Raw genomic sequence first — 14,168 nt, 5'->3', positions numbered from 1 at the left:
TGGTTTGTTATGTAATCTTTTGTTTGGCAAAAGCTAACTGGCATGTTTGTAAAGCACAAACTGACCTCTAGTCCTTGACAGGATCCCAGTCTCAGGGTAACAGCAATGAGAATCAAGGTATCCAGGAAGGTGTTCAGACAAAACGAACAAGACAGTGGCTTCCCTGGTGGCGCAGTGGTTGAGAGTCCGCCTGCCGATGCAGGGACGCAGGTTCGTGCCCCGGTCCAGGAAGATCCCACATGCCGCAAGCGGCTGGGCCCGTGAGCCATGGCCACTGAGCCTGCGTGTCCGGAGCCTGTGCTCCACAACGGGAGAGGCCACAGCAGTGAGAGGCCCGCGTACCGCAAAAAAAAAAAAAAAGAACAAGACAAATCCAGTTCTAATAAATGAAGAGTATGATTTCTCCACAGGCTCAAAATAAAACTTGGTTAACAAATCTGACAGGAAAAAGTCAAAGCCAAACAGGCATCAGTGTTAACTCGTTACTTGACCTACTTGGGGCCCTTGAGCACAGACAGGATTAGAACTGAGGTGAGGGCAAGCAAGACTGAATCTCTAGATGAAGGTCTAATATATACAGATATAGAAAAAAAAAAAAAGGTGAGTAACTGGGCAGTGAAAAATGTCTTTGGGCAACATCAAGAGACCTCTGTAGAGTAACCTATTGTGTTTCTTCTTTTGTCTTGGCTCTACAGAGAGAAATAATAAGTTGTGTGTGCAATTACAATAAATATCTCACCACTTCCTCTAAATGTTTTCTGACCTCTTGTATCTTCATTTTGATGGTATTAACATTATTCCTCTGGACTATCCCTAACTCATTTTAAGTGGATGTGAAAAATACTATGAACATCAATACATGATGCCTTAGCCTAAGAACTAGGTGCTTTCAAAACTGTACATCATGATCATTATCAACAATGTATTCAATATACCAAGAACAATGGGGGATGCAACGTGAGGGCTGCTCCTGGCCTTTTAAATAAAGGGCCAATAACATGGATTTTTAAGAAATTCTAATCTATTTTACTGCAATGCTTGGGCAATCTTGACCCAGAGATGCAAATTTAAATAACTGCAGTTGTTCCTCTTAATTCTTACTCAACACTGATTAATTTCAGATGTGCCGGACTCGTTTTCTGCTGCCAAACTTTCTAAAATGACATTCCTTTTAACAGCTGAAAGATATCGAAAGTTAAAGGAATAAAAGGTAGTTTATACCAAACGTAAAACAGATAGCTAGCGGGAAGCAGCCGCATAGCACAGGGAGATCAGCTCCGTGGTTTGTGACCACCTAGAGGGGTGGGATAGGGAGGGTGGGAGGGAGGGAGACATAAGAGGGAAGAGATATGGGAACATATGTATATGTATAACTGATACACTTTGTTATAAAGCAGAAACTAACACACCATTGTAAAAAAAAAAAATTATTTGGATATGCCTTGAAACCTAGTGTTTCAATAGAAAAGAACTCACAGAGGATTAATGCTTGTTTTGTTTGGAAGGACCTAGAATTTGGAAAAACATTCTTGTATCCCATAAATACTGGTCTCTGTCATCTGCTAACAATGATCATCCAAGTTTATTCATAGTATGATGTAGGATGCTCTTACACACAGTACAAATTATGCATAAACCCAACAATATAAGAAATATTAAATTGAAATGAGTTCATCCTTATACTTCTTAAAATTCCTTTCCAAACTTTTCTAAACATCTTATGGACATTTTAGTAGTTTCAGTGTTCTAGCTTTGTTGAAGATTGTTGAAGACTGACCTCACAAAATTGCATTTGGAAATTATGGGACTCCTATTATCAGAGATAATTAAACTGGAACAGAGCAAAAGTCCGATATTTTACATTCAAATAAAAAATTGCATTTGCATACAGGTTGAGAGAAACCTCATTTAAGAGCAAAACGCATTACTGCACATTAAAATCACTGAAGCACTTTAAAAAATAGCTGTATTTGGGCCTTACTCCTGGAGATCCTGGTTTCTTTGGTCAGGACTAGGACGTGAGCATCAGCATTTTTTAACTGCTCCCCCAGGTGATTTTAATGTGCAGCCTGGTTTGACAACCACTAATCTGGTGTTTTCTTTTAAATCATTGTGGTATAACCCCCTATACAAGATGGTAAAATCTTAGGCTTTACATCTAGAAATAGAGTGACCAGACCAAAGGAGGCAATCAGAATCACTGCAGGAGCCAGGTTTCTAGGTGACACACTGTCAAGTGCGATGCTGACAATGGAGAGAGAAGCAGAGAGCCACAGAGGACAGGATGATGAGATGGCTGTGAATCCTGAAATGTTTGTCTTGGAGAGCAGATTTAGGAAAACCACAATCCATTTGCATTGCTAACACATAGAAAGGGCGTTCAACTTAGTCTGTGCTCCTTTAGAAAGCAGAACAAGAGGCGACAGGAGGAAGTTGCAAGGGTAGCTGCTATCAGCTCAATATAAGGAAAAGCATTCTGCTAACAGGAGCTTTTCAACCACAGATGAGCAATCTGCAAACCCTCAAGCAGAGGTCTAGTGATCTGTCACGGACATGGGAAGGAAGCTGGACTCTGTGACCTTTCTTTCCCATTGTACAAATAACCTGAGAGAACATCTTGCAGCTCCATGAAATTTCTCAAATTGTGTCTGTGCTTTTGGAGCTGAAGAAACAGAAGACTGAGGGAACTCAGGCCATTGGCTGGAACCAAGGCTGTCTACAATCACGAGCTCTCTCTTCTTTGCGCGATTGCACCAAATCTTACTTGGCCATCTTACCATGGGTCAAGTCTCTGGACATAGTATACCCTTGGGAGAAATTGGTTATTTTTGTCTTTCAATATAAAAGACTAGGGTAGAGTCTGATATTTTAAGTGTGGAAAAGATGAAAGGAGGAGGCATAGGGGGTTGGGGGGAGAGAGGAAACAGTTGTGATTACTGCAGTTAAATATATGAAAGAGACACCCATGTTAAAAGGCATTAACTTTTTCCTATCATTTTCAAATGTACATGTATAAACTTTAAGTCGAAGTTACAAAAGACAGATTCTAGCACAGTTAAGAAAATGCTCTGCTGTGTCTACGTCAGGATTCAATGACTTGATCATCACTGGATTGTAATGCAAAGATGATAAATCCTATCTATTAATCTAAATCAAATCTTTAATGTCAGGTACAACGATAGGCATGTTAAGAGACGCCTAATAAACATTCACTAAATAAAGTTTTCAAGTACAGTCTGGATGATCATCGACCAGGGAAACCTGAAAGGGGTTTGTTTAGGGTGAAAGCAGGACAGAGATTGGACTACCTAGCTTTTAAGACCACTCCAATCTTGAGATTCTGTTGTTAGATGATACAAATTAAATCACTAAAACCTAAATTAACTCTAGGTTTTCATTATTTTAAAACCAATAGATACCTAAATCTATCTTCTTCAATTAAAATATGTATCTTTTTCTCAAACATGTGATTGGTATATTAGGTAAAAATAAGCCATCTTGCAAGCCTGGAAACCTCAGTGGCTTAACATGTAAAACTTCTTTCTTTCTCACACATAGCTGTTGTGGGTCTGATACCCCTTCATGGAAACTCCCTTCCAAAGAGTGACTCAGGATCCAGACATCTCAGTATATATATGCTTCAAGGGTCGCTATAATGGGCTTTTAAACGTTTGGCCTTGGGAGTGATCCACATTATTTCTGGTCACAGGCCAGTGGCCAAAAAACAGTCACACGGCCCCACTTAACTATGAGTGGGTGGAAAATCTGGGAAGCACAGGGATGTTCAGGGAAAATTACATGTAACTGTTACAAGTGTAAACCATCATTGAAGCTTTAGATTCTGGGCTACAAACATCTGAGCACTCCAATTAATCATGCGACATGGACAAGTACACATTCTGCACATCTCCTTCTGTCCTCATTTTAGACTTTAAAAAATAAGGAAACATTGGAATAAATATTTACAAGAAAGTCTGCTGAAGGATGAAACTGTTTGAAAAACAGTGCACGCAACATGCTTCCTCCCCAAAATAGAATCTGAAATCTTAAGGCCAAAACAAACACCCCAAATTAGGAGATGAAACCTTTCTAATCATTGGCAAGTTAGGTGGGGTTTATGTCCAGTTTTCACATCCTCACTTTGGACTATAATTAGATTGATTATAACTCCTTGATTTCATTGCTCTCTCCCATATCTGTCACTTTACACACTCGAATTCACTGTTTGTTACCCTTTTAACGTCTCAGATCTGCCAAATCCTTTACCAATTTTAAACTGTTAAAGATATCTCCTCTGTATTTGTATAAAAATACTTTTTCCCTAGTCTGTTTTATTCAAACTATTACTGACATGCAGTCAAGAAGTTTCTAAATTCTGTTTTTTCTTTCTGACATCATCCACATTACAGCTCTTCTAAACAATTCATTTTTTGAACAAATTCATTCAGGTCCATACTTTTGAAATTATAAAGTTTTAATTCCATTATTGATCACATTTCTAGCACCATACTGAACAGATGTTAAAATGCTGTTTGGTTAAAATCAACAAGCCACACCCAATGAGCAGTGTAATCTGTAACTATGGTAACAACAGTAGTTCCTGTGAGAATACACCTCAAGGACACACTCTCCTTGGCATTTAGAAATCCACCGTTTTCACATTTTTCTACTTTAGAACTATTTCTTAGTTTAAAGTGGGATGATAAAATATAGATTTTTTAGTCAGTATATGGATATAATGCTTTTGCATTTTACTAAAAACTGTTTTAAGATGTGTAAAACCAAATTCATTCAATTCAAAATATTTATTTAAAGTCTAGTGATCTAGTGATCTGTGACTAGTGATCTGTCACGGACACAGGAAGGAAGCTGGACTCTGTGACCTTTCTTTCCCATTGTACAAATAACCTGAGAGAACATCTTGCAGCTCCATGAAATTTCTCAAATTGTGTCTGTGCTTTGGGAGCTGAAGAAACAAAAGACTGAGGGAACTCAGGCTATTGGCTGGACCCAAGGCCGTCTACAATCACGAGCTCTCTCTTCTTTGCGTGATTGCACCAAATCTTACTTGGCCATCTTACCATGGGTCAAGTCTCTGGACACAGTATACCCTCGGGAGAAACTGGGTATTTTTGTCTTTCAATATAAAAGACTAAACCTGCCAAGCAGTTTACTCATAAACTGACCATTCCCTGTCTCGGTCCTTTCTCACAGGATATTGAGGATAACAGTGATACGGGTTTCTTTTTATAACATCTTAGTACATCACTCTATCCAACTTGGGGCTGCCTACATATTCTTTTATTCAGGAACAGATTGTACAGTCTTTCTCAAGTCTTTACCTCACACAGCACAGCCAAAGAACACATAGATTTATTTTTATTTTTGGTCTGTTAAATTCAAAACTCCTATTTCCCTCAGGGATCATTTTGATTCAAATACAACAAAATCTCAGACATAAAATCAACTCCCAATTACTCATTCACACATATGAGTGCCTACTGTATGCCAGGCTCTCTCTAAAACTGAAAAGACTGAATAAGGACCAGTCCCTTCCTTCGAGAAACATGGCTTTATTGAGGAAAATCAAAGGTAAATAAACAATCCAGTACGTTAAGTGCTCAGGAAAGCAGGCCCAATTAGAGAGGAAGTATGAGCAATTATCCCTGTTTTGGTTTCTATTGCTGCGTAATAAACTATGCAGGACTTAGTGACTCAAAACAATGTAATCTTCCTCTCTCACGGCTCTGTGGGTTGACTGGGCTCAGCTGGGTGGTTCTCGCTTGGGGACTCACATGTGATTGCAGGCAGAAGTCAACCATGGGGACAATAGTCATGTGAAGGTTCGACAGAGCTTGATGTCCAAATAATTCACTCACATGGTGCCGGATGATGTAGTAACTGAGCTTCCACTGTTGGCTGGAGTGCTTTTATGTGGCATGGGCTTTTCACAGAATGGCACCTGGATTCCAGAAGTGCCTACGAGTGAATGTTCTAGGTGATCAAAGCCACTGGGTCTCTTCTGACTCAACTTGGAAGTTATGCAGAGTAACTTCTACTGCACTCCACTGGTTACAGAAGGCCCACCCAGGTTCAAGGTGAGAGCGAAGTGTGCAGAGATACGAATCCTGGGAGGCATGGGTCATTGAGGACCATCTTTGGAGACTTGCTGTCACAGACACCAAACCATTGAGGTTTTGATCATAGGTATATTTTAAAATTTCCTCTCCTCTTGGCTCACAGAAGATCAAAAGGAAAGCCACCTTAGGACAATATGAAAATCAACGAAATTGCTCTAGACTTAGATGAGCAGCACCTGAATTCAGTGAAGCAGCCAGGGTGCAAGGCAACTCAAAGGAGGGAACGATGATCAAGAAGGATGTGGGGCAACATCTGAGTACGTGAGAGCTACAGTAATTTAGAACTACTCTAGTACACCTCCCTTCAATAACTTCAGCAGGAACAAATTCCCTTAGTCCTCAAAAAACCAAAAGAGAACCTGTTTTCATTGCTGCACTTTACTAGCCCTGTGCTGATTATGAGAAAAAAAAAAACTGTGATTTACCTTTCCCTGCCACAAAGGAATTTTTAAAAATACATTTGTTCTTTATAATCAAACCCTATGGAAGTTTTCTAAAGTCATGTAAGTTATTTTGTTTACTCAAAACCAATTACTGTATCAGTTGTAATTGAGTCTGACCATTTCTAAACTGATTTTATCATTGGCCCGTATTACCTAGTGAAAACAGATTAGCAGTTTCCAAAGTACATAAAGTATAGAAAACAACTTCATCAGTACTAACTGGGAATATGCTAGCTACCCCTTATTTCAGAATAAGGTATCCCAATTCCTCCTTTTAAAACACTGTGTTGTATCTACAAAAATAAAAAAAGGAATTCCTGAAAAAAATCACCCAAATTTATATCATTTTTATTTATGTTAGCCTTTAAGAAACATTTTGAAAGCATGAACCTTAAAAAAAATTTAAGGCTCTTGCTTTTTGCTTAAAATTTAGACTCTATTAGTTATCTACACTGGCCACAAGGTGGGGCTCTGATGTCACAATTTGGCAAGATTTGTAAAATGTATATTTATGTAATCACAAATGAAAATAATAAAAAATTTAATAGAATAATCTCATTTTTAAAATATGCACATTTTCAATTAATCAATTATCTAATCATTTATGATCAGCAGAAGAAAGTTATGCTCTAATTTGTCCATTTCTCACCTGGAAGTTAAGCTCTGTCAAATTTTAAAAGTCTCCTGAGTAGGTGCAGGATTTTATATCATTATGTGCTTTCCTTAAGGATTTTTTCTGCCATTTCAGATTACATTCCTAAAGGAAAAGTAACTGAACTTAAATCAGTGTTAAGAAAAATGTCTTTTAAAATTATTTTTTAAATTATTTTATAATTAAGCACAGAGAAGTTCATTACTTATTACAAATCTACATGAATTTTGTTTTTCTCCTTCTACATCCCTGAATTCTCTTTTTGAAATCTAATAGTTACTTTGGGATGAAGATAATTTGAAAGGAACAAGATTTTCCTTAAATTGTTGATAGCATGCATGATGTTTTCCATTTCTTTTGTTAAAACCATTCTTTAAGTTGATTACTTATTTTATCTTGTTAAATAGGCAGAAATTCTTTTCTAATTTTCAAGAGTTTAATCAGATTTTTTTAAGTCAACCATTTTTCAGTAAAGATAGAATAGCATGCTAAAATAATCATTGTTACTTGATTTATCACAAAAAAAAATTACAGTACCTCAAGAATCAGCAAAGAACCTACTTTTCCAAATTAATATTTTCTAATTTATTTCAATATATTAAGAATAAAACAAAAATATAATTTAAAGTTTATCTTTAAAATTAAAAAGAAACTGTCTGGAAGATTTGAAATTTATAAAGTCCACACATCCCTTGCATATATATCCATCTTTCCAATTTTCTAATTCTTTTTATTAGAATAATTTAGCAATATAGTACTCTGCATTTTAAAAGCATGTCTGTGTGTACAGTTTTCTTCTCTTTTCATTAGTTATTTCTTAGTGTATTTCTCTTCAAATTTAATCCAAAATTCATTGCTTTCATTGAAGAGCTTTATACATTTCCCCGGTTTCTCCCCAATGGCTTTTTCTTTCTTTTTTTTTTCGGTATGCGGGCCTCTCACTGTTGTGGCCTCTCCCTTCGCGGAGCACAGGCTCCGGATGCACAGGCTCAGCGGCCATGGCTCACGGGCCCAGCCGCTCCGCGGCATGTGGGATCCTCCCAGACCGGGGCACGAACCCATGTCCCCTGCATCGGCAGGCGGACTCTCAACCACTGCGCCACCAGGGAAGCCCCCCAATGGCTTTTTCTTAATAAAGAGTTACACTAAAAGAAGTCTGTAGCTTGCTATTCTGAAAGACACAGATAAACAGTGCAGTTTGACAAAAGCTGCTTTCATCAAGTTTAAAGACTTTAATTTTCTGAAATAGTCAACATCTAGTCAAAGTGAGGTATTTACTGAGACTGACTCTCAACTGTGACAGAAAATTTTGTTTGGCTTTCCTGCAACTTGAAGAGATCTGTTGTATAGACCACTCCATATTCCAAATGAATGACATGCCCCAAAAATGTCATACAAGATGGGCTTTAGGGCTTAGCAAGCAGGGAGATTAAGAAGTGCATATGACAGACAGGAAAGTAGGAGTGAAGGAAAATATAAAGAGATTCTGTCATTAGGATGGACCACTCAGATTGTATGTTAACTGTTTTCCATATGTTTATTCTGTCGAAGGGTACTTGATTTCTTAGGTAAGTTACCAATACAGGTAAATTACTAGTGTTTTTCAAAAATAAAGCAGAGTGAAAAAGATTAATATACTGGACTACTACTAAAGTATCCATATTAAGGGAAGATATTCACATTGATTCCTATGCACATTAAGAATGAGAAAAAATGCCACCATTAGCATTTAAAGCCCTTTGGTAATATATGTATACACACACACTCACATACATGTACCCGCAGACACCAATAGTTACTATTGACATCAATACACATCAATTTATTGTAATTAAATTACATTCTCTTTTCTTTCTACTTTTTTTTTCTTTACAATTAATACACAGATGTATTTCCATAGTAAAAGATTTCGGTTCCTCAAAAACTTAAAAATTGTGATGATATGATCTAGCAATTCCACTTCTGAGAATATATCTGAAGGAAACTAAATCATTATCCCCAAAAGCTGTTCACATTCCCATGTTCACTGGACCATTATTTACAACAGCCAAGACGTGGAAACAACCTAAGGGTCTATCAACGGATGAATGCGTAAAGAAAAAATGATATATATAAATACACACACACACACACACACACACACACACACGCACATGCACACACACTAGAGTATTATTCAACCATGAAGTAGAAGGAAATATTGCCATTTGTGACAACATGGATGAGGCTTAAGGGCATTGTGCTAAGTGAAATAGGACAGAGAAAGACAAATACTGTATCATCTCACATATATGTGGAATTTTAAAAAACTGAACTCACAGAAACAGAGAATACATTAGTGATTGCCAGAGCTGAACATGTTTCAAGCTATAGCTTTCCCTATCCACCTAATCCTGCCTGATTTCCAGCTTTCAAATTTTTGACCTACTTAGGGAATTTGTCGCACTTTCGCTCATTAATTATGAATTGTTCTTTTTTTTCTTTGTTTGATGAAACCTCCCCGGGAACTTCAATCAACACCGATGTCCTCCCTCCTCCTTCCTGTTCATTTATAGCAATCATTGCTTGCAAAATGCACACATTTTCATTGTTCACGTTTTATATAGTATTTCCTTATCTGATAGTCTTTGTTTATTAATTTAACTCTTTCTCCTACACAGATATAATCCTATTAGAGTCAAGGACCATTCTTACAATTCAGTTTTGTTTTCAAAACACTGCGAGTTGGGCTTCCCTGGTGGCGCAGTGGTTGAGAGTCCGCCTGCCGATGCAGGGGACACGGGTTCGTGCCCCGGTCCGGGAAGATCCCACATGCCGCGGAGCGGCTGGGCCCGTGAGCCATGGCCGCTGAGCCTGCGAGTCTGGAGCCTGGGCTCCGCAACGGGAGAGGCCACAGCAGTGAGAGGCCTGCGTACCGCAAAAAAAAAAACAACAAAAAAAAGACTGGGAGTTAGTGGAAAAAGACAGACCTTTGGGAGCCAGACAGATCTGTGTTTACAGACAACCTCTGCTTCTGCAATTTGCCCATTGTGTGGCCTTAGGAAAGTCATTTTATCTTCTTGAGATTTCGTTTTCTTCCATAAAATGAAGAGAATAAAACTTGCACTGTGAGATTGTTGTGACAATTATAGATAACCTACATAAAGTAGCTGGCCTACAGTAGGGACTCAATAAATGGCCCCAATTATTCTAATACGGTGCCCAGCCCATGTTATGATCAGCACTTAGTAATACTTGATGAGTAATAAGATAATGATGATAGTTGATAGGATAACAGTAGGACTAGATTTAATGTTCAGGATAAATTGTTCTATTTAAAAGTACATTTCATATCATTTCATGACGTCTGGAAAAAGAGGAAAGGTAGAAAATGTGCTCAGCTGATTGCCTTGATCCAATTTCTGGCAACATAGCATGAGATTAAAATAGCTACTGTAAGTCACCACCTACTACTGGAAAGAACTAGTATCTGGTTATGTCCTTCCTCTGAAGTGTACCACAAGGGACATTAAGCTGGCTTGCACTGGTAGAACTGTTTTTCATAACCAAAGTCTGTTCTGAATGGTTGGTATCCATGACATACCAGTATTTATATTTAGAATACCATCCTGAAGTATAGTAATATAATTCACAAATAATTATTAAAATATCTCTTCAATCAAGTTGATGGATAGTAGGAGTTTACTTTGGATATTAAGTGCCAATAAAGAACAAAAAGGCAATAGAACCCAACTCCTTATTTCCTAAATCCATCTCCCAGTAATATAACATCTTATTCATCACCATACCTTCAGTGCTTGGACCAGTGCCTGGCCCACAGTAAGGACTTGAAAAACACCATTGAGTAAATCAATATATATCAAATAAATATTTTTGTCTCTGTTTTCTCACTTGTAAAATAAGTTAGATGAAATCTCTAGTCAGTCTGAAATGGAAGATACTACAATTCAATTTGGAATTCAATAACTAGAATGTTTATTAAGTTCTGATATCAGTAAATGTACCAAGCAAAATTTAAAAATCACGGCCTATTGCATCCAGATATTCTTTCAGTATACTCCACCATATATTCTCTTCTAAAGCTAAATCACCAATAATAAAGAGAACAACAGAAACTTATTTTAAATTATTTTATTTTTCATAATTTTCTAACACATGGTGTTAGAAAAATGAAATTTGGCACCATGACTTAAAACTTTTTTTCAAGTTTAACCTTTAAATTAAAAACAGTAGCTACAATAAGAATATTTAAACCTCACTCAGAGTAATGGTAAAAACTCAAGTCACAAATTTTTTGGTGTTGGGGAATTTCTTAAAGTGGGATAAAAGGAAGGTAATAAAAAGAGTAAGAAGAATAGGGGCTTCCCTGGTGGCGCAGTGGTTGAGAGTCTGCCTGCTGACGCAGGGGACACGGGTTCGTGCCCTGGTCCGGTAGGATCCCACATGCCGCGGAGCGGCTGGTCCCGTGAGCCATGGCCGCTGAGCCTGCGCGTCCGGAGCCTGCGCGTCCAGAGCCTGTGCTCCTTAACGGGAGAGGCCACAACAGTGAGAGGCCCGCGTACCGCAAAAAAAAAAAAAAAAAAAAGAGTAAGAATGACAAAATGGAGACTATGCTGGGAAGACAAAAATGTGAATCACCCTCCTGAAGAAAAGAATTAGGAGGAAGACAAAAGGCAAAAGCGAAGAACAAAGGCTCACCAACTTTATCTTCCTGATATAAAATTCAAGTACTTAAAAACGTAAAAAGAGTTTTTTAAAAAAAGTCATAAAGTGTTACTACTAATCTCAATGAAATTTTCTTTTTCCTCATTATTTTCTAGAATAAAAAAAAAAACAACCCTGTTTTGAGTTAAGGACACTTGCTGATCTTAAGTTGATACTTGATGTACTTTAAGAAATCGAAAGGCTCAAAAGCTGTCCTAAATCTAACATCTACTTAATATAATCTACCTTGGAAAATTCATCTGAAGGAACATAAGGCTTGATTTCTACTGCAAATGTAAAAAAATCTGTCTAACAATCTAAACAGAAATGTTTTCCACTGGATATGTACCTCAGTTATACTTTGTACTAAGTTTCTTGAGGAAAAACACTGTGTAATATTGTTCTTTGTATTCCTTCAGTAACTACTGTAAAAGGTACCTATATAGGCAGTCAAAAAAGCACTTACACAATTAGTTGCGTACAAATTCAGTTAGAACTCCAGTTTTTCAGCATTTCAAAAATTAAAATTTTTGAAATTTTCATGTATATCCATTTTGTCTACATGTTGATAAATAAAACTCTTCCCAGCCTTTTAATAAGAAAATATTATTAGTCTCATTTGTCACTTGTTCATCTGTACCTGAATACTTTATCAACTGAAAAACAAATTCAGAAAGTTGTTATTATTCTCAGAGACAATAAGGCATAGAAATAAATATTTGCTTTTACATTTTTTTTTCCTTTTTCTTCTTCTTCAATCTGTGTTTTAAGGCTCAGAGCAGATATTAAGAAATATCAATTTTTTATAAAAAGTTTTTCAAATGTTTGGCCCAAAGTGAAGTTGTTCTGTGGAAGTTATTTAAATATTCTTCTCATCGTCTCAAGCACAACTTCAAAGACATGTTCATGCCAGGCATCCATTCCAAAAGAAAACTGAATTCAATGAAAAGTAAATAACTTAGGGATCTATAAATGACACAGCGATGTATCTTGTTCCATTTTTAACAGGAAGTCCTTCATGCAAATGCGTGAGTCTCCCTGGATGCATGAAACTCCAGCCTTTTCTTGGTGACTCAATAGAGCAATTGTACCTTAGAAATTTGCATCCACCTCCCTAAAAAAGATAGACCAATAAATGTATCAACTTGTTTCATTTTTAATGAGTGATAAAATTCAAATGATGATATCTAAGCAGAATCTAAAAAAAATAAGGCAAAGCCCTTTCATAATGACATATTTCTTTTGAAAAATGTAAAAAAAAAGCCATAATTACCTGAAAATCTTCTCCCACATTATTGAGCGCAATGTTGATGGTAAATGTAGAAGCGTCATGATGAGGGCGAAGAGAGCGTTGTCTTTCAGGGGAGTATTTTACTACGAAATTCAATAGTGCAAATCCCTAAAAGAGCAAAGTAAATCAATGGATTTGCTTATCAATAACAATATAAAATAGAACATTTGTGTAAAAACTGGTAGGAGGTAGGCAGCAGGAACGGGAGGATAATTACCTTAGTATAATAGCCTGCAAAGACCTTCAGCGTAACAGGCGCAATAAATTCCCGGATAAAATGAAGCCATACATTCTCCAGACCAATTTGCTTCATGTGGATATCATCAGTTGGGACATTTTCATAACCACCAGATATACGGCTATCCTAAAAAGAGTATTCATGACATCATAAACTGTGGTCTGTGTGCAAATCACACTTACATTATCTTGGAATTTTTTCAACCACAAGATCGTAACAGACAATAAAAATAACAGTTCAATTATGGTGTACCATCTGCTTTAATTGCTAAACTATCAAAATAACTTAGATAACATGGCTTTGCACATGTATCAATGATGAAGCAAAGTATTACAGAGTAAGACTGCTTTCCTACTTATTTAATAGATATGTGAGGTATGATGAGAAAGTAAATAAGATTGATTGCCAAAGCCTTCCCGTGTCCCCTAAAAAATGAGTGTTTTTACAGTGAACCTTCAGGCAGTCTTAGCTGGTGACGGGCATAGATTCTGTCTGTCTGCCACTTGGATTACCTGTCACTGAAAATAAACTTTCCCTGCCAAGTTCCTCACTTTTATTTTGTGGCACCCAAAGTCCTTCCATGATTGCTTTTCATTATCCTACAACATGCTGACTTCAAGCTCTTCCTCATACTTTGAACTTCTATCTTCCTGATCAGCTAACTAGCTGGGGAATATATAATTGAGCAGAGGCAGTGATA

General features: G+C 37.1%; 1 protein-coding gene across 2 annotated transcripts in view; it reads right to left on the bottom strand.

Annotated features, from left to right (window-relative positions):
* Positions 1 to 11,420: 11,420 nt before the first annotated feature.
* The window catches only part of PLOD2 (procollagen-lysine,2-oxoglutarate 5-dioxygenase 2), a gene marked incomplete at its 5' end in the record, with an annotated part of 107,053 nt that continues 104,305 nt past the window's right edge, over positions 11,421 to 14,168 (bottom strand). For both annotated transcript variants that reach the window (XM_082654819.1, XM_082654820.1), the window contains 3 exons: positions 11,421 to 13,053; positions 13,213 to 13,338; positions 13,448 to 13,594. In XM_082654819.1, the coding sequence (XP_082510945.1) occupies positions 12,898 to 13,053; positions 13,213 to 13,338; positions 13,448 to 13,594 (429 nt within the window). In that variant the 3' untranslated portion in view covers positions 11,421 to 12,897. The remainder of the gene's footprint in view (positions 13,054 to 13,212; positions 13,339 to 13,447; positions 13,595 to 14,168) is intronic.

Source organism: Grampus griseus (assembly GCF_964374135.1).
Source record: "Grampus griseus genome assembly, chromosome: 5".
In the NCBI taxonomy this organism is placed as follows: domain Eukaryota; kingdom Metazoa; phylum Chordata; class Mammalia; order Artiodactyla; family Delphinidae; genus Grampus; species Grampus griseus.
The sequence above is the reverse complement of the archived record's forward strand: the minus strand, read 5'-3'. Positions and strand labels throughout refer to the sequence as shown.